Genomic DNA, 20,379 nt, shown 5'->3' on the forward strand with positions numbered 1-20,379 from the left:
TCAAATTCTGAAATCTAAACCTTCAGTAAAAATGTTGAAGTACACTATGACATGTATACTGCTAAACCGGAAACAGATTTCCCTTTAGTCCCAGTAACCAATCAGATATTTTTTTTCATGTTTTAAACTAGCAAAACACAAAATGGTTTTACCAAAAATCATCTAATCATCTAAATCATCTAAGGCCAATGAACCCTCTAGTAGGTTTATCATATATATAGGCATCAATGTAAAAGACGGTCTTCCTTCCACCAAATTTCCCTTCGGTTGACACCAATAAAAGGACCACTATTCCTTCCACTGACCACGAATGTGAGCAGCACTTTTGCCCTGTAAATTATATTTTCTGTAAAAAATGTTTTGCCCTGTAAATTTACATCTACATTTGACATGTAAAACTATTTCTAATTTTAAATTTCCCACCAATCTCGGGCATGTGTATGGAGATTTAGGGTAAATCCTAGACCAACCTTTCTTAACCATTTTACCCCTCAAGAAGCCTTGAAATAAATTTCAGGTTTCGAGGAACACCTACTTAAAGCAACTACTAGGGGTCATTGGGAAAAAGTCTCTTACATTGGTAGCCAGAGGGAAGAATGCTCCCCCCTTACAGTGTTGGCTAGAATACCACCCTTAAAGCTTACGAAAAAGATAATTAGTGTCAACAGTTTTCTCTACCCAGTGGCATGAGCCCAAAGGTTATGCAGGTATTTTTAAAAAAGAGATCACTCAGCAAGAGTCCGACAAACCCCCAACAACATCTGCATGAACCCTGGTTGAGAAGGACTGCCCTAGACAGTTGTCGCAGCAAGAGGTGTCTTTTTTGTAAGGCTTTCCGTTACTTTATATTTCTGTAGAATTTTTGATATCCCATTACTTTCAATCTCCCTATTGGAGACACACACCAAGTGCACAGTCATATATGATATGTTGGACGAAGCAAAAATGAGAAAATGTGAGGACCTGACCCACTTTGAAAGGGGCCTGATGACTGTGTGAGAGTTATCATAGCAGTAAATCATAATTCACAGTCCAACATCCTGTAGGCAGTGTGGAGTCTAATAAAATTCAGTTTCACACTGGTTAATAAGTGCCAACAGTTGCTGTACTTTGGATTGACATACGTCCCCATAGGCACTAAATCTAAATGTCATTTTTCCAGCAGTGTTGAGTGATTAGGCTGCTAAAACAATAGTAACACAATGTGTGATCAGTATACAGTGAAATAAAGACACAATTCAGTTTTCATAGCAGATCCTTAAAAATGTATTTTGTTAAAAATGCCTGTGTTTTATTCATTTTAGGGTGAAGCCTGGGTATATGTGAACCCACTATGGAAAACACAGTGACTACAATGACTGAAGTTCTCCTAGCAACCCGCCAAGTGAAGAAGAATTCTGCCAAGGAATTATATATTTCTGCAGCTGCAAAGTTACCAACTGTATTCTAAAGCCATTATATATTCCACTTAGTGTGTACATAAGCCAATTTATATAGGTATGCACTCTGTGTAACAAAACTGTTATAAATATATGTATATATACAAATTATATATAAAATCAGTAAGATTTTTATAAACCCTGTTGAAATTTATTTGCCAAAAATTTTCCATTCTTCAGGTGAATCAAAGTATCTAGTTACATATCAATCTAATATAAAGTATAGTCACACTGCAACAACAAAAAGGGAATGACACTTTAATTGGATGTTTGTATATTGGATGTCTATTGCATATGGTTATGACTCAGGATTTAATCATATTAATCTAGCAACCTGTTAAATTAAAGCAGAACATTATGCTCTTCTATTGTGCCCAAATGCCACCCATAACTTAATCATATTTGGACCATTTGCTTTTCTTCAATTTGTAATTGACAAAGCCTTTCATCCAGAAGTTATCCATCCATAGGAAATTTCACAAAAACCCATTGTGGCCTCTGAATTCTCCTTTTTAGTAGCTTAGCTTGTGCTGCATGCCAAAATGATTACCCAATATGTGTCTATTGGAAATTTTCTGGTACTCATATACAAAGCTAGTAGTATAGAGTAAAAGTGCTTGCAGTAAGAAGATATATTTTGTAACTGGAGTATGGGGCAAGACTTAGTAATGTAAAGATTGGGACGGGTAAAAATAAGTAAAATTTAAATCCCTTTCCAGTGTTCAACCCAGAAGTTTGTTTAGGAAAGAAAGTAAGAAATTTGGTAAGAAATTGGAGGTGGGTGGCAGCCCATGTGTTGTGACCCAACTCTTCAGTAACCACCCAAAAACAGCCGTCTGGTTACTGGGGAGAGCACGGCTTTCCTGAGCATATAAATGGTTCAATCCTTGATTTTTCTATGGGATATAATAAGCAAGTGTGATATTCTTCCCTGCCAGTCCCATTCGTTTTGACTAGTTCAGCAAAATCACACACCTGCCAGTCTTTTAACTGGTTTTATTACTACATCCAAGAACCAGCAGCCTCACCATCAGGATGGAATGTGTCCTTTTTAGTTGGAATATATTTCAGTGTTCCATTGGTGGGGAAAAGAGTATCAGTCTACCATGGGATGGTCGGTGAGTAGTATATTATACTATTCTGTAGACTAAATAAGCTCAGGAAATTTCATTCACCACAAAAAGAGGAGAATATTTTCTTTATTTTTTACCTGCATAGTTAGACATTTTTCCCCCTACCTTGCCTTATTCTCTTTTACTACAAGTAGGTAATTAATCATGAAAGCTAGTTACTTTATTATTACAAGATCCTCGAGCCTTGTTGCAGGAACATGCAATTTTATTAAAAAAAAAAATCTGTTATTCTCAGGTTTGTTCAGTTAAGATATTAGCATTCTATGTTATTGTATGAAGTCTGTGTCTTTAAAATGTTGGTACTTGATCTTGTTCTTACATGTTTAGAGAGAAAATGAGAAGCTTTTTTTGTAATTTTAGCATCATTTCATAATGCTTTGTAGATTGTGATGTTTAAAATGCATATGCACAGTATGCTTTTCTTTCAGTACCTCTACAGATCAGTCCTGCGATCATTTGGTCATCATTTAAAGAGGGAAAAAGGTTACAACCTAGAATTGTTAGAATAGATCTTCAAATAAATACATCATGTAAACAAAAAAGTTATTAAGTTAACAAGGATGAAATAAAAAAAAACCCTTCTTTCCTCACTTTAGAAAAATCTTCAAAATTATGTTTGTTTGAAAGGTTAGTTTAAATCTCAATAGACAGAAAGGGGCTAAAAATCTGCAACAGGAACAAGGACAGCAATAAAAAATGCATTATGCATTTTGAAATTTTATAGTTATATTTTAAAGGACATTGATTTTGTCCTCCTCATAACACCAGGCAAGACAGCACCCCCATAGCCAGGTTCATGGAAGGCCTGATGCTTCCTTTTGATAACACTGTATAGGCGGACTGTAGTGTGGTGGAAATAGGCAGGAAAGAATAAGCCCATGCAGCGATAGGTTAACTCTGTATTCTGCAGGCGATATGTTAACAACCGACATTCACTGAACCTGCGCTGAAGAATGGCTAGAATAGAAAAGTACCTTGTGATTTATAACTCATCAAAGTGTCTGCTGCTTTTTTCAGTGTTGTAACACAGTAATAGGATAGGCTTTGGTTTCTTTTTTAGTTTCTTGGCTTTGAGTAACATTTCTCTGTTATTTATATGGTAGGTGACAAGACCTAAAAGTGTTAGACTAGCAGCTTTAAACGGATTTGTTTCCTTCAAAATTGAACAAGGTATCCACATAAAACATTTATTCCCTATACTTGGATCACAGCGGACAGAAACACAAGAACACCCGTTGTTTGATCAAAGAAAGAAATGTTAAAAACTCAAATATATGGGTCGCGACTTGGCTCATAAAATATTCTGAATACTAATGGTATTGAAACTGTTTCAATGTATTTTAAAATATTTTTTTAATAATTATTAGAATATTTTAGTCTCATTATTTATCTTTTTTTACTTATTTGAGTCTGGCTCTTGAGCTTAAAGCAAAACTTTACTTAAGGTCACCTAGAGGTAGAGGTGAAAAAAAAACAACATTTTACCCTGCTGGTGGTGGCTTTTTGTTTTTTGCTTACATGCATGCAGCATAAAGCCCGGCTCTATTCCTGGCACCACCTGGCAAGAATAGACTTAAATGCTAAGGACAATATAACTCCTGCAGGACTCTGGCTTTGGTGACTGCATCCTGGACCTCATGAAAACAGATGATTAAGTCACAAGCACTGCAAAGGATTTTATAGTACTGGTGACTTCTGAGTTCTACGCGGATCCATCTGTGGTTGTCACTTCAAGCACCCTTTCTCACAAGGTCTGCTTAATGTAAGAAGTACATTCCTATCACAGACATTGTTAGAATGCAGAGTTCTTAGAGAAACATAATTGTGTCCCATATATATTATGTTATCTGATTATGGCAAAAAGCACACTCGCATCAACAAATTTAATGCCAGAGCTAGGAGATCACCTAATGTCTAGTAGTTGTGATAGTTGCTATGGAATGGTTGCAAATTAACTTAGCATTGTAGTGTAGGTCAAAACCGATACATGGGGCCACTTTTGGTGGTGTGTATATCTGCATGATCAATATCATAGGCCACAGTACCTTTCAGCACCCAGGCCAGCAAATAGAATGAAGAGTGCAGGGAGAAAGGAGCCTGCAAATGACATGGGTGCATATTACAAGATAAACCAGTTTGCTGGTACAGAGCCAGTGTATTGTTAGGACCATGAAGTCACCAAACCTGCATGTGAAATGTGCAAAATGGGCATTTCATATGTATATGTATGCACAGTATGGATTCAGTAGTGTTTCATGTGTACTTGTATGCCATGTTTAAACAACTAACACACACTCAATATGGAACTGTGGCAAAACTCACTGATCTCCATAGTGAATACTTATCTTTGACAGATGTTTAAACATCTGTCATTTAAAAGATTAATGTTTATATCAGAGGTTGTAATTTTGAATACCTTCATTGAATAGTCAAGGAACAGTTTCCTCTGTGACAAAGTGACAGTATTACTTGGTTTAGTTTACAAGCTCAGTGGTGTTTTGCCTGTAATTGGGTGAGCCCATTGAACTCTGCATATTTGTGGATCTGCCATGCATCCTTTACTACCTTTATCAATGTACAACTTACCACTAAGTCCATGGAGCCAACAGTGACTTCAAAGACACATCACTGGGTATGGCTTCTAGATTGAAAGCTCTTCGAGGCAGGGTCCTCTCCTCCTGTATCACTGTCTGTATTAGTCTGTCATTTGCAACCCCTATTTAATGTACAGTGCTGCATAATATGTTGAGGCTATAAAAAAACCTGTTTATTAATAATAATAATAAAAATAATAATAATAATAATAAAAATAATAAGAATGGCACAAGGCACAAGCTTTATTTCGTATGCTTATTTAAACAGTGGGGTAAAGAAATGCAAAGAGAAATAAAACTCAATGTTCCAACTACAGGTTCTGTTGAAGTGAAGTGTTACAGGTGGACTGAGGATGTAGCTATTCTATAAAAGCACCTGCCAAATGGTTGTTAAAAATAAACAACCCCTCGCATGCAGGCAACCTTCATGCCACACTTCTATTGTATTGAGTTAGAGAATGACAAGTCATAGGGATTAATAATGATATTTTCATCACACAGTGAAAGGATATAAAAAGTTGACAGCCAACATATTTCAGGGGTTATGCACAAGTTCCCCTGTTGGGGCCACAACCAGAATATTGATCAGGCCATTTATTTACAAACATAAAAGGCTTTCAGTAACATTACCAGAAAATGGCAAAAATATTTGTTTTTGTTTTTTTCATCATCCCAATGGGCATAACAAGGTGTTAGTTTCAGAAGATGGAGCCATACATTCATAACTCAGCCTTTGAATTTAAAGGGGCATCCAACTTCAGAGTTAGGCTCACTAAACAGGCAAAATTCAAATCCTTGAACTTCCAGCCACATTCTCAGCATAATTTGCCCATTACATTCCCTTCTTTATACATTGTACAGGGACAAAACCTTAACCAGAAGATATGCAAGCATTGCAGAAACCCATTCCTAGAGACCTGTCTAATGGCTTAAATGTATAGTAAAGGAAAAATCTGGAAAGATGTTTAATCCTGAGTCTTAACTTTTATTTGTCAGCTGTAGTTAGAAGTTTGCTCAAGTAACTTGACTAACAACTGAACAAACTTTGAACTACAGTTTACAAAGAATTCAAACCACAAGCTAGATTCCTTGTGTGCGATTAAATCAATTACTAGTCCAAAGGAATTCATGCTTAATCCCTGAAACATGTTGGGTTTTGACCTTTTTTTGGGACCAATAAAGAATATTTAGCTTGGCACTCTTATCTTTAACTTCACATAAACTGACTTTCCCATGGACCCTGTTGCCTATCCACCTGGCAAGGGAGAGCTGCCATACTATATCAATCATCGCATTCATTAGGAACCTCCACCAAACTTGTGCTCCACCACCCTAAGTAGAGTAAGACTAAGAGTAGACTTAAAAGTAGCATTCCTGTCCTGAACAGTGAAAGAGCAAAGATGCAAACACCAGTGTTCCATTTGAAAATTGTTGTTAGAATAATACTAAGCACACCCCACCTCTTCCTATTTGACTTTTTTGGAAATGAACATTCATTCACTAAGCACTTCATTGTGATAGGCTGGGGTAAGTGCCTATGTGTGGCCCATATACCCAGAAATTGTGTTATTTAATCAGTTAATGCCAGAAATGCTAATGGTAAGATTTTCCACTGGATGATTCCCACCATGCAGCTAGGATGTGGACATGGGGGGGGGGATATGCTTTTAATAATAGGATGGGATGACAGGTTTGCCTTAAAATAATTTTTTTTTTTTTTTAGATTTTTGCTTACAGGCATTTTGATTTAAAGTTACTCATATTTTGTTATTTAAAAGCATTAAAAAGTAAAAGCATTTATATGCATTGCATTGTGGTTGCTGAATTATATATTTTGTTTTTTAAATCAAATGTGTAATTATTTTTTTGTAAAACAAAAGTTTGAAAATGTAAGAACTAATGATCTAGATGGAATCAAATCTGAAAGTTAGCTTACCCTGCTGACCAAGTATGCTGCTGAGGTGTGAAAGAGTCTATAGTCATCATGATCATCACCTGATCCCAGTGAAATGGTCTATGGTGTATGGCTACCTGAAGAGTACTGTGGGTTTATAGAATGTCTTCCTAGAACTTTAAACTTCAGCAATACCTGTTATCTGGAAAACTAAAATTTCCAGACATTCCATACAACAATACAGAATAAATATCATTTTATCTCCTTGATAAAATTATTTCACTTTTCAAATGGAAGAAAACACAAGAAATGACAGGTACAAATTTTAAGCTCACATTTTCTCTGTATTGAAAAAGTGTTTGTTAAATAAGTTTTGACAGCCAGGAAACTATTTGAAGCTTTTTCCATATAGAAGCTATCTTGACTTTTGAAGTATTGCTGCTTTTAGTTTTTTATTCTGTAAATGGATCGTTTTTACTTCAACATACTTTTCTTATAATAGTATGCAAACCGAGAACTTTTTAAGTCAGTGAAAGCCAATGAAACTGCTAATAAGATGCCAAAAAGAAGAATACATAATGACACAATGATAAGTCTAGACTCTTTAGACAGAGATGGCTAGCCAAATATGATAATGTATTCAGCAAAATCTGCTGCTTGTCTTCATGCTCCCCCACAAATCCATAATACACTTGCCATTCTCTCATATCTAGGCTTGTAATTTATTTGCTTATTCTACATTGAATCCACAGGGGAGCATGTTAGTTAGCTTTTCATTGACTGCAGTAATTGGAGCACCAAATATTGTGGTGGGGACAACTAAATACCAAGGTCCTTGACAGAATTTTCAGCCGTATACTACATCTTATCCCTTATAAACTCCAGAAGTGTGATTATTACCACCAGTAATTAGAATTATTGAGTTTATAAAGCCATTGCAAAGTCCTGATTTATATATAAGCAATAGTTGAGGATTTGTTTTAGATACTGAGTACATTTGTTATTGATTTGTGGAAGGACATTGAGATTGTGTCTCAAATTTAAAATACTATTTCGGGCAAAATTGAGATGTAAACTTTGGATTTTTTAATGAGTAGCTGATTGTCCCACATCTTAAGGGTGCCATAAACTGGCTGGTCATTCAGTATTAGGACTGCTTGATAGGCATTATAATCTGTGTAAAGGTGCATACACACTTCCAATTTTTATCGTTCCAATCGAACGACGAACGATCGATTGGGCAAAAAATCGTTCGTAAAAAAGTAACCAACGACGCCGACGAACGAGGAAACTCGTTGGAAACGAACAACCGGACCGGCGGATCGGACGACGATCGTTGACCATCGTTCGTGTGTACGGTCGTTCGTTGATCGTCCATGTTCAGAGCATGCGTGATGAACGAACGTCCGTTCACTTTCCTGTCGTACACATAGTTCCTCTATCGTTCAAACGATCGTATCTATTGTGTGTACAATATCTACGTACGATCGTGTCGTTACCTCTATGTGCAGGAGCGGTGCTATACGATCGTTCATATATATCGTGCAGGAACGTTCGTCGTTCGTTTTCCAACGATAATAATTGGAAGTGTGTACGTAGCTTTAGGTGCCCTAGTATTAAGAAGATCAAGTTAAATTTTAATGATCCTGTCACTTGGCAACAATGACCAATCTCATTCCAGCTTTATATAAAGTACAAGAGTCAGTGAGTGCACTCATCATAAATCTGTGATGGGAATCCGTTCCTTATGGGGGCACTTTTACTGGTGTGCTATGTATTTAAAAAGCAGTATATTTATGTATAGTTTTTTTTTTTGTTATAGCCAAGGTTTTATTTTCCAAGGTCTTGCAATTAGTTATTTTTATAAGTATTAATTATGAAATAATTGACTGACCTTTAAGCAGTGTCCTACAGGAACTCATGTAAGTGCCAATTCAAATGATAATTTAATAATCTCCATAACTGGCCAACCTTTGTGGCTGCAGGTACCATGGAGTGATTCTTGAAGTTTACCACAGAAATGCTCAATCAATCAAATTGTTCTCTAAAAAGCTAATGAAATGTAAATGATTATATGTCCTCAGATGTACTTTGAATCATTTACCAACTTGCAACTCTACAACTTATTAAAGACCTTTAATGCCAATAGGTTCTTACATAGTGGGCAATGCAGTCTGAAGTGCTTCTGAGATCAGTTCATTGACATTGCTTTTGCATTCCTATTGATTTGCATGGGGGAGAAGCAGTTAGGATGCAAACAAAAACATTTTCATACTTTAGGTCCATTTTTATTGTGTACAGTTGTTTCAGTACCTACACTGCCATCATTTGGGTCACTGTTCTATATGAATATATAGCGTGACGGGTCAGTTTACATGGACAAATTAATTGAAATGAGCACAAATGTGACATCAGACAAAACCCGGTCTGGATACTGTTTTTGGGGCCATCCACATTTAGTCCATGTCAGGCTGGGCTGCTTTCTGTGTACTGCCAGATGTTTTCACCGGTTTCCTTCCAGTAGCAGCATATGAGAAGTAATAGGTAACGAATAACTCTAATCTGTTCTGGCATTACATGCCTGCATTATTTATTGCCGGAATTTTGACATAACAAATACACAACGTGATTCTTATGAAGAGGGGGAAAGTTCTCTCTGAACATAAATAATGTACATTTTATCTGTTACATAGCATGTGTCAGCACATGACTGCTATATCTTCATAAATACTTATTTATTCTTCCACAACTAGTGTTAAAGTAGTAAACACATCAAAAAAAGTGAATTAAGATAGTACTTTTTATTTGCACTCTATCCCATGGCTGTGCCACAATTACTTGGTAAATCTGCTACCCTAACACTCTGTGCCACACTTTCTTTAGAAGAGTGACCACGCTGATTCACTAATTTCCAAATTCAGGGCAATGTTGTCACTTTTGCATCTCCTGTGCTGCCTTGTGTTAGAATAAATCAGTAATAATGTCACAGGGGGTAAAATAGTCATTAAAAAGGCCTTCGATTTGTAATCAGCAGTTGGCCACACAAAGCCCTACCTCCTGTCATCCCCATCAAAAAAGTACTCAGGAGAGTTGTACTTGACAGATAAAAGCCCACTTATTAACATGACCTAAATAAACAATACAGTAACCCTGTACATCAGTACCCAAATAGCACAAATTAGACTAATCAACACATAAATCTTTGGCTGTGTATAAATTATACTGATTGCGGCATAGGACTAGCTGCCCTATGGGATGAGTGTCTGTGTGATATGTATGCATCAGTAGTTCATTCATTCAAATACGACTTTATTGTGATTGGGGGAGATCCCCAGTGTGGGTTTGTCACTCTATACCAATAATGCTATCAGATATAATTACTGGTATGGTTGACAGATGCCCCTGTAAAACAAGGTCTATATACTAAATAGGTGTTCACCATGTGCAGGGTTTCTATTATTATTGTTATTATTACACATCGGCAATGGACACAAGTCCATAGTTATGTCACTAGCTGTCCCTCAAAGGGGCTCACAATCTAATGTCACTACCATAGTCAATTTTCATTAATGTAGTCTAGGGGCAATTTTTGAGGGAAAGCCTACTAACCTATCTGCATGTTTTTGTTTTTTTTTGAATGTGGGAGGAAACTGAAGTACCTGGAGGAAACCCAAACAATCATGGGAAGAACCTGCAAACTCCATGCAGATAGTGTCCTGGCCGAGATTTGTACCTGGGACCTAGCGCTGCAAAGGCCAACCAGGGTTTTTATTCTTTTTGACTATAATGAGGTTCCAGAAAACATAATGTTGCTTCTAAAGAGATTACTGTGAATCAGGTAAACCCCAGTTTTGTTGAGAAACAAAAAATTTGGTTAAGATAAATTTTGCATGATTATAGAGCAGTTTCAGCAAACATTACTGTAGATCATTGATATGTTTTGCTCTTCAGAATTATTCAGAAATGCTATTCATTAGTGTTAAAGCTAAATCCAAGTGCTATAGCTATCCACTTTTATTCATTTTAAATGCAGCTAGTTATCAACACCTAATTTAAGCCTCTTGAACCAATTGGGTTTTCCTGGAAAACAGATATGATAAAAATGAACATAAATAGCAAAATGAGCTGAATGATGAACTCCTCACCCTGCTGGTTCTCCTTTACTAAGCAATCATCATGCTAGAGACAAGGAGGAGATCCAGTTGTATTAATTAACTGTTGCAGAGAAATGTAAGGTCACTATCTTGGCTCTACCATTTAGCTGGATTCTTTAAATCTTGTGATTGGCTGAACAGAACAGCAAATACAGTGACAGGTAAAACATATGTTATAAATGTATCGAGCGGTTTGCCTGAAGTTTAGATAGGGGAGGTGCTGTCTATTATCATTGATTAGTCGTTGATCTGCAGTTTTCTTTCCAATGATTAAACTCTCTGTACAGTAAAGTTCAAGACTTTATTGATGATACCATATCCAGAGAAATAAAATGCTTGTTATTAGAACTTCCAGATCAGTGCAGATGCCCAGGAAGAGGCAGTGCCATTAGGGAAGCATTGAGATGAGAGGTCCAGTAAACCTTTAATAAAAACTTAATAGTGGTGCCATCATTGTAATAAAATACATTAGGTGTATAATTAGTTATAAAATGTCATACTGAAACAGGTGCTTTCCATAAAATAGATTAGAACATTTTTGTCTTGTTATTATATGTATTTGAGTCCATCAAAACTAGAGTATTCCTCTAATAGATACATCAATTGTGATTTGTGCTTAAGTGTCTTTACCAAGAAGTATTTACTCAAACTGCACTTCTTTTACAGAACTATTCAGATACTGTAGATCTTCAAAGAATATAAATAGCTCCAGTCATCTAAAGCATTGATTTAGAGGCTAACAATAGAATTAGAGGCTCAGAGAGAAATAAATACCTTCGAGAGAAAAACGGGATTCCTCCCAGGGCCAAAATCAATATTTCTAATCAAACGTTGTGGTATATTATCTCTGGTTACTTAATTTGGATCAGTTCCTTTACTACTACTTCGAGGTAGGGCACTGAAATAAAGATGTGGATCAGTGGGAATACATATAATATGAGATAAAAAATAAAAAGGTACCAATGCCTTGGTACCAATACTTCACTAGTACAATAGCTGAACAGATTTCTGGTGCTTTTGGATGGAACCCGGAAAATTTTATTTAGAATAACTGATCAGATGTTAGTTTTCATTTCTCGTCCTGCTTGTATTTTATTTGTAGCTTTGGGTATTCTTCTACTTTATATTCAGGGACATAGACACAGCTTCATGCAGCATCTGATCATACACAACAGACCAGGGGTTATCTATAGGTGTGCTACAAGGCAGTGAATGATACCAGATTCACTAAACTTTTCCAAGACTGCAGAATATAAACCATCATGGCCCAACCTAAAATAGACATTTAAAAAAATATCTAATATTAAGTGGCAAATATTTTCAATAATGGACTGATTGATAGCAGACTACTGTGGGAAGTGTTTGAAAGGTCAGTTAAATACCAGATTTGTGGTTATAGTTACGTGCACCCATCTAAAATGCTGTGGGGAAATGCAAACAGTTATAATTGCATAACTGCGATTTCTCACTATTCATTTTCACTGTTATCAGCCATGACCAGGTTTAGGATTCCAAACTTTTCTACCTAATGGCGTAATCTTTTAAAAATTCATTGCAGGTTCTCCAAGGCTGAAGAAGATAGATGATCATGGGAGATCAGGGTGATCCAGCAAATCTGGAATGGATGTCTTAAAATCAATTCCTAAAAATTGACATGTGTTTTTAATCCCACACCAGATCCATTTCAGGTTTGCTGGATCATCCAGGATCTCCCATGATAGTTTATCTCCTCCAGTTATGAAAAGCTTTAATAAATCAGGTCCTTCATCTACATAGGTATTCTATAGTTTTTGTTGTAACAAGCATTGGTATTAATTGCTCTAAATAGCGTAGACCAGTATTATAAAAAAAAATATGGACTACAATTCTGAACATTACCAACATACTCATTTTCCCTCAAGAATGAGACAAATTCTATCGTTCACCCCAGTCTGGCTATTATGATGCAGTTTAGCCATATAATGAATGTAACTTTCCCAAACCTGACCAAATATTTATCGTTTTGGTTTATGTGTATAGTAGTAGGTTAGAATTAAAAACTTTCCCATACAAGTCACTCTACATTTTAGCCTAAAAAAGCAGTTCTATAATTTTAGAATATTACAAACACTAAATCTATGGTATCCTAATAAAAATTGAGGCATTCTCAATTGACATTGATCAAGAATACATGTTCTTTGTTCTGTGTGCCTTTTTTTTTAGCAATTGACCAAGAGATCAGACATTTTGCTGGAAATAGTTCCCTACAATCACCAGTCAATGGGAGCTCTCCCTGGAGTTCATACCAACAACCTGGGCTGTTAGTGTAAATGTGGAAGATCATTCCCACTGGCTGGAAGTTGACAGGCAGCACACCCAAGTGAATGTCTTTAACACCCAAGTGAATCTGCTATTTAACTGACCTTTCAAACACTTCCCACAGTAGTCTGCTATCAATCAGTTCATTATTGAAAATGTTTGCCACCTAATATTAGATATTTTTTTAAATGTCTATTTTAGGTTGGGCCATGATGGTTTATATTCTGCAGTCTTGGAAAAGTTTAGTGAATCTGGTATCATTCACTGCCTTGTAGCACACCTATAGATAAGCCCTGGTCTGTTGTGTATGATAGGATGCTGCATGAAGCTGTGTCTATGTCCCCGAATATAAAGTAGAAGAATACCCAAAGCTACAAATCAAATACAAGCAGCACACCCAAGTGAATGTCTCGTGCTGGTGCTTGGCAGTAACAAGTAAATTATTAATTTTAGGAACATATTGTTTTCACTGGTCATGCACCCTTACACAAGTGTATGGCTGCTTTATCTGTAATGGAATTCTATACTGCACCTGTGTTGGGTGCGATGGATGTTTACATTGGCAAGGCACAGATTTACAATTTATGGGAATGTGATGGATGTTTACCCCGCCAAGGAAAGCAAGATGGTACCAAATGGACTAAGTTGTGTGAGTGCAATGGATTTGTAACGTGCATGGTCACAGATTGGGAGACAGCTGTGTAAAAGGAGTATGTTCAGCCAAGAATATTAAAGCATCAATATCTAAATAACTTTGTAACGTCTGGGCCAGCACACTGTCCCATCTTAGAAGAACAGTAAAAATTACCTCTCTAAACATAAAGATTTGGTGAGTTCAAACTAAATTTAAAAGTCCAAGAATACCCTATCCTCACTTTCCTGGCCTCCCTGACAACTGTATAACCTACATTTTAGTACATGTTACACAATGGAGGATTTATCTCTTACATCATTTGTATAGGACAACACTACATTGTCCCATTTACTTATCCCTATCCAATCACATGAAGGATAATCGTTTTGAGTGATAATGATCATTGTAACAATTTCTCATGTTAAACTATTAGTATGCCCCAAGAAAATGTGTTAGAATCAGGAAAAACCATTCTGAAGAGTAATAATGTATAAACATATCTCATACTTTATCAATAAACATATGTCAAATTTTACCATGTCTCTGTGTACTGTGTTATAAGCATGCACTGGTGTATGAACAATGCTACAAATGTGGTATGTTCAGATTATAGAGCAACAGAAAAGCATTGTGTATTCAATGATACAATAATGATTAATCTAAGCAACAAACTGCCAATAATAGCCATATTACTTTCATTAAAGCACTAAATTCTTTTCAACAAATACAAAAACAAAACAAAGTAACCAGTCCCCTGGAATTTGGGTAAAAACTGGGTTTCTTATAACCTTTTAACACTTTTTCTAACTGAAAAATAGCTAGTACACTAATCATCATTTTTACTAAATGATTATAGGAAGTCCTTGTTGCATCATAAAGCAAATAAAAGCTAGAACACAGCTCATACAAATGGGGTGTCATAACCTATACACATTTCTTTACTGAAGGTTGTCCATGTATTGAAAGCAACCAAATTTCTAAAAGTTGCTAAATCTATGTCAAACTTTGGAGGGGGTCTGGGCAAACAAAACTACCTCTGGTAAAAGCTCTCTGAAACACTCCATCTGTAGCCAAAATAAATAATCTGCTATCCTTCTTTTCACCCGGAATATACTTAGCCTTCATTTAAACATTTTGGGCTCTATTCATAAAAAAAGGAATCAGACATTCTCTCGATGATTCCCTCATGGAGATCTTCCAGGACCATGTGTTTGAATGGCAGTAATTGATTCCCACCAGGGAAAATTTGAAGGAATGTTAGATTCCCTGGTTTATAAATAGAGCTCTTTGTTTCAGAAAAAACAAAGAAAATACCTATTAAAGGCCTAGTAATTCCAAAAAAATAAGAAATTAGACTTTTAGGTCATCAACATTTCACATATAATTCATCAATTCTTTAAAATTCACATTCATTATATAACATTAAAAATGTATTCTTTAAAAACAAACAAATGGATATACATCTTGCGGTAGGGTCAGAATATCATTTTCTACGCAGTTCACGGAACCTTAGCTGCTTCTTCAGGGAATTTTCTGAGACCTACAAAAGTTCCTGAAAAAGTGTTAAGGTTCTGTGAAACGTGTAAAACATGATATTCTTGAACTAATGGAAGTTGTATATCCATTTGTTTGTTTTTAAAGAATACATTTTTATATTGTTGTATTATTAGATTTAAAACAGTGTGGGGGGGGGGTTTAAATGAATCATCTGCCCTTCTCTTTCAGCAACGTTATTTAAGATTACTGTATTTTGAAAACATAGGATTTTTAAAACTAGATGCTGTTGGAATATTGAATAGTTTGCAACCAGTACCAGCAAAATGTGCCAACCTAAAATCCTCACTAAATCCCTCAATTGACATTAGGGGATTCTCTCGGTCTGGGTAAAGTGCCACCTACCATTGTATTTTTTTCCAGCATCACAAGCATTCGGGCTTTTGCAAAAAATGTTCTTCTGTAAGCGAGCTACCGAATGGTTCTCTTAAAGCTTCTAATTTAGAGATGTGAACTTTAACATACAGAACTTTTAGGTTTGGATTTACAGGAATTTAACCAATTACATTGTCCCTCATTATATGCATAACACACACACCTGTTTTACAAGATACAATTGCTAAATTACAGTTGTGTTCAGAATAAAAGCAGTGTGTTTAAAAAATCCTGATAGAAGCTCTTATTTATATACAAATGCACTGGGAACACTGAACATTCTTTTCCAAATCCAAACAGGAAGTATACCAATATTGTGTTCTTCCTTTACAGAAAGTGAAGAAAAGGGAATATTAGGCTGTTTAAAAAAAAATAATGTATTCTTCTTTGCAAACTTCGACATTCACTGTCTAAACTTGAAAAATGGTTCAAGATTTTGCTTTTAATTACTGAACAAATATTTAGTTGGATAACCACTGTTTCCTGCACAACTGTGTTGCGTGGAGTCGACCAATTTGCAGCCCCTGTGAACAGGTAATTCAGCCCAGAATGATTGGACTACATTCACAATTCTGCATTTCTTAAAACAGCACTTTTTATGTCACACCAAGTTTTCTATTGGTTCTATTGTGGATTGGGCTAGCTAATCCATAATGTGAAGCTTGTTGATCTAGAACAAAAATGTTGCTTGTTTACGGATGTTACCTTTTTGAAACCACCCATTTCAAGGGCATTTCCTTAAAGTAAGGCATCGTATTTTGATTTATTCAAAGTGATCTACGACCCCTGATATACAATCTTTCAAGGTTGCAAACCCAAAAGGGGAAGCAGACCAATCGATGCCAGTATCTACCATCAACCAGACATCTCAGTAAGTACATTTTTTGGGTGGGCCATATCATCAGGTCTAAAGGCCTTGTTGTACTTGATATTTAGTGTTTTTTTTTCTCACAGGCTCATTCCTGTGATTGAAGTGACTAGATGGATTAAATCATCAGGAATATGTGGATAGTCATAAATATTAGTGGATATCGGCTCCCCCTTTGGATTTGCCTCTTGAAAGATTGCGATGGTAGTGTTGGCTAGTTCATTTCGGTTTTAATTCTTGTCAGATATGATTTTGCATCAATCGAAGATCACGAAACGCATCAAACGCTGTGTGAGATTGGACGTATAACTAATGTTTCTGTAAAAACTAACATAGCCTTACATTTTTAATTACATAATAAATTATTTTTTTAACTTTACATAATTAATGCTTTTTAATTCCTAAAATTGATTCGGTTTTGGTTATGAAAAATTTGTAGATGTGGCTCTAAAAATAAATATATATACCGATCGCCGGTTTTCTTAGAGTAAAAAGTTGTGTTTAATAACCTAAATTTTTTTTTGCATAGTTTATTTTTTGTCTTTTGTTGCCCTATTTGCAAATTTTGTAAAATCTGTTTGCATCATGTTGTTTGATAAAGGAGGGTGTGTACATATTTTTAGTAAAACATTTCCCATTTTCAGTATTCAATATGTTTCTGTTGTACTTTTAACAATAAAAAAATTGTGTTTACACAATCAGGATGCCCCTTGTCCCCATTTTTATTTGATTTATACCCTAGGTATATTCATCTGACAGCATCCAGATGTCAGGGATTTCTACAGGGTCTAAACCTTTTACCATCCCATTGTAGGCAGATGATATCCTCCTAACTCTTACAAACCCTCTCAGTACATTGCCCAGTAGAGGTCTAGAAGAGTATGGAACCCTGTTGGGTATTACAAATAACTAAACTAAACTGAAAGCACTACTGATAAGTCTGAATTTATATAATCCTTAACACCTCCAACCAATATACCCGTATCACTGAAGGATGGATTGTATTAAACATCTTTTAATCATACTCCTGATTCTTTAAGATGTCCACTTTGCCTAAAATTCTATACCTGTTCAAAAATTTACCAGCCTGGTAATTGCCCCTTGTCAAGAAGACAATGATCCTATCAGTACTTTATTGGATGCCTCCCTTAGGCTACGTACACACATACAATATCAATTGTAATGAATGACTAACGATTGATCGTTAACAACGATAACAAAAAAAGTGAACAACAGGCCAATGATGATGATGATGGAGGAATGTCGCTGGAAACGAACGACCGTCCCAGGGGATCTGATTGGGCAACGATTGTTCAACAATCGTGGATTGTCACTTCCTGCATCGGTCAAACGATATCTAGTGTGTGTACATTATTGGTGGATTATCTATAACAGAAAATTATTGGGTCTCTACCTACCTATTCAAATTAATGCTACAATCCCATCCATACATTTCCCATTTGATTATATGAGGCCTTGAGGAGGATATTGTGGGTATTATATTTCTTTTTTGTTTTAATACATATTTGCACTGCCTTCAAAAGTTTAGGGTCAGTTGAAAAAATATCTTCATTTTTAAAAATAAACCATTGTTTTGTCCAAAATTATATCAAATTGATCAAAAATACTGCCCAGTCATTGGTAATGATGTAAATGACTATAATAAATGGAAATGGCCATTAATGTATGGAATATTTGTATAAATGTAAAGAGGCCCATTATCAGCAACAATTAGTCTTGAGCTGCAATGGAATGTTGTGTTCACTACTGCAGGTCTGTCTGTGTAAAAGGTTAATTGATCATTAGTAAACCAATCTGAAATTAATATTTACAGGGGGAAACAGTTGAACTGAATAAAACAAGTAATAAAATTGGCCTTCTTTAGACTAGTTGGGTATCTGTTGCATCAGTGAATAGAGGGATCAACTATGGGCTCAAAATGTCCAGAAACAAAGAACTTTCCCAGAGACACTTCAGTCTATTGTTGTACCGAGGAATGGTGGCTATTCCATGCAAGAAACTGAACATCTACAATGGTGTGTACTACTTCCTTCACAGTAGCACCACAAACTGTGCACCGGGGCTTTCCACTCCTCTTTCCATTGCAATCAGTGTCAACTGTGCAAGAGGATAAATGCCAGTCTCAATGAAGAGGCGACTTCGGTAACCTGGTCCTCTAGGGAGAGTTGATAAAAAAAAAAAAAAAAAAAAAAAGCAATAGATTTCAAGAGTGTGCTCCATAGCAAAAGTTTATAAACCTTCCAAAAAAATAAAATACACTCTTTGTGATATTACAATATATTTCGGTGTAGTAAAAGTATAAGGTGCCCAAGTAAAGGAATTAGGAACATTGCCAAGCCTATAATTTCAGTACAGAATTAAGGAAAGAGAAGAGAGGGTTGTTTGAGGCAACTTCAGTCAATGTGTTTTACTAATTGATGAGCTATTAAAATCAACATGGTCCATCAGTGCTCAAAAAACATACAATGTCATACCAAAATATATCAACTTGTTTGTCTCAGTATGAGAGGCAGCCAGTTGCAAAAGCCAGTAGGCGAAACGCTGAAAAGTTGACAAATTTCAAAATAACATTGTAACCTGGTGTTGTAAGCATTTATCTATAGCACTGTCGTATTGAAATGTATCAACATGTTTGTCATTATACTGACGCGTTTCACCAACTGACTTCCTCTCATACTGAGATAAACTAGTTGATATGTTTTAATATGACATTGTAAACTAGTGTTGTAAGCATTTATGTATCACTATGTTTTTTGAGCACTGATGGACTAGGTTGATTTGAATAGCTCATCAATTAGTAAAACACATTGATTAAAGTTGCCTTAAACAAGCCTCTGTTTCTTCTCCTTCCTTAATTCTGTAATTTAGTTCAGTGTGTTTGAAAAAAAATGAGATCCTAAATTAGGCTCTACAAAGAATACATATACTAAGATCAAGCAGTCTGAAACTCTTAAGAGTTGCATCGTCATAATCTTCCTTCAGGCTAGAAATGCAAGCTGTTGTGCAGAGTCCTTGGGGTCCAAAATTCTTTTCAGGAGAGCATCTGGTAGAAGAGGAAATCTTTTTAAAAACTTTTAAGGGGTCACTCCTGCCTATCCTTGCATGTTCTCTTTTTTCCTCCTATTTTACAGTAATTACATTGTTTCTGTATTTTTGATCTATTATATTTAAGGTGCTTTAAGTTTAACTGAATGGGGGGAAAAGTACGCTTATGGCAACTTTGAGCATATAATGCAAAGGACAAAGTGCTAAGTGCAGTTTCCAATCAAGTTTGGTTTTACTGAAGCCATATCAGTGTAAAGTGGTCCCCAATTGTTTGGTGGATTGTTTTCTTGAATATGCCCCAACCCATATTCTTTGGAAATTCTTTGATAGTAGCAAATATACAAATTGAAAAAGGAAACAAAACAAGAAA

The 20,379-nt window shown here is 35.8% G+C and overlaps 1 protein-coding gene across 2 annotated transcripts in view; it reads left to right on the plus strand.

Annotated features, from left to right (window-relative positions):
* OSBPL10 (oxysterol binding protein like 10) overlaps nucleotides 1–1,685 on the plus strand; it is a 195,768-nt gene extending 194,083 nt beyond the window's left edge. For both annotated transcript variants that reach the window (XM_072412375.1, XM_072412374.1), the window contains one exon: nucleotides 1,305–1,685. In XM_072412375.1, the coding sequence (XP_072268476.1) occupies nucleotides 1,305–1,349 (45 nt within the window). In that variant the 3' untranslated portion in view covers nucleotides 1,350–1,685. The remainder of the gene's footprint in view (nucleotides 1–1,304) is intronic.
* The last annotated feature ends 18,694 nt before the right edge of the window (nucleotides 1,686–20,379 follow it).

The sequence above is a fragment of the Pyxicephalus adspersus genome, chromosome 5 (assembly GCF_032062135.1).
Source record: "Pyxicephalus adspersus chromosome 5, UCB_Pads_2.0, whole genome shotgun sequence".
In the NCBI taxonomy this organism is placed as follows: Eukaryota; Metazoa; Chordata; class Amphibia; order Anura; family Pyxicephalidae; genus Pyxicephalus; species Pyxicephalus adspersus.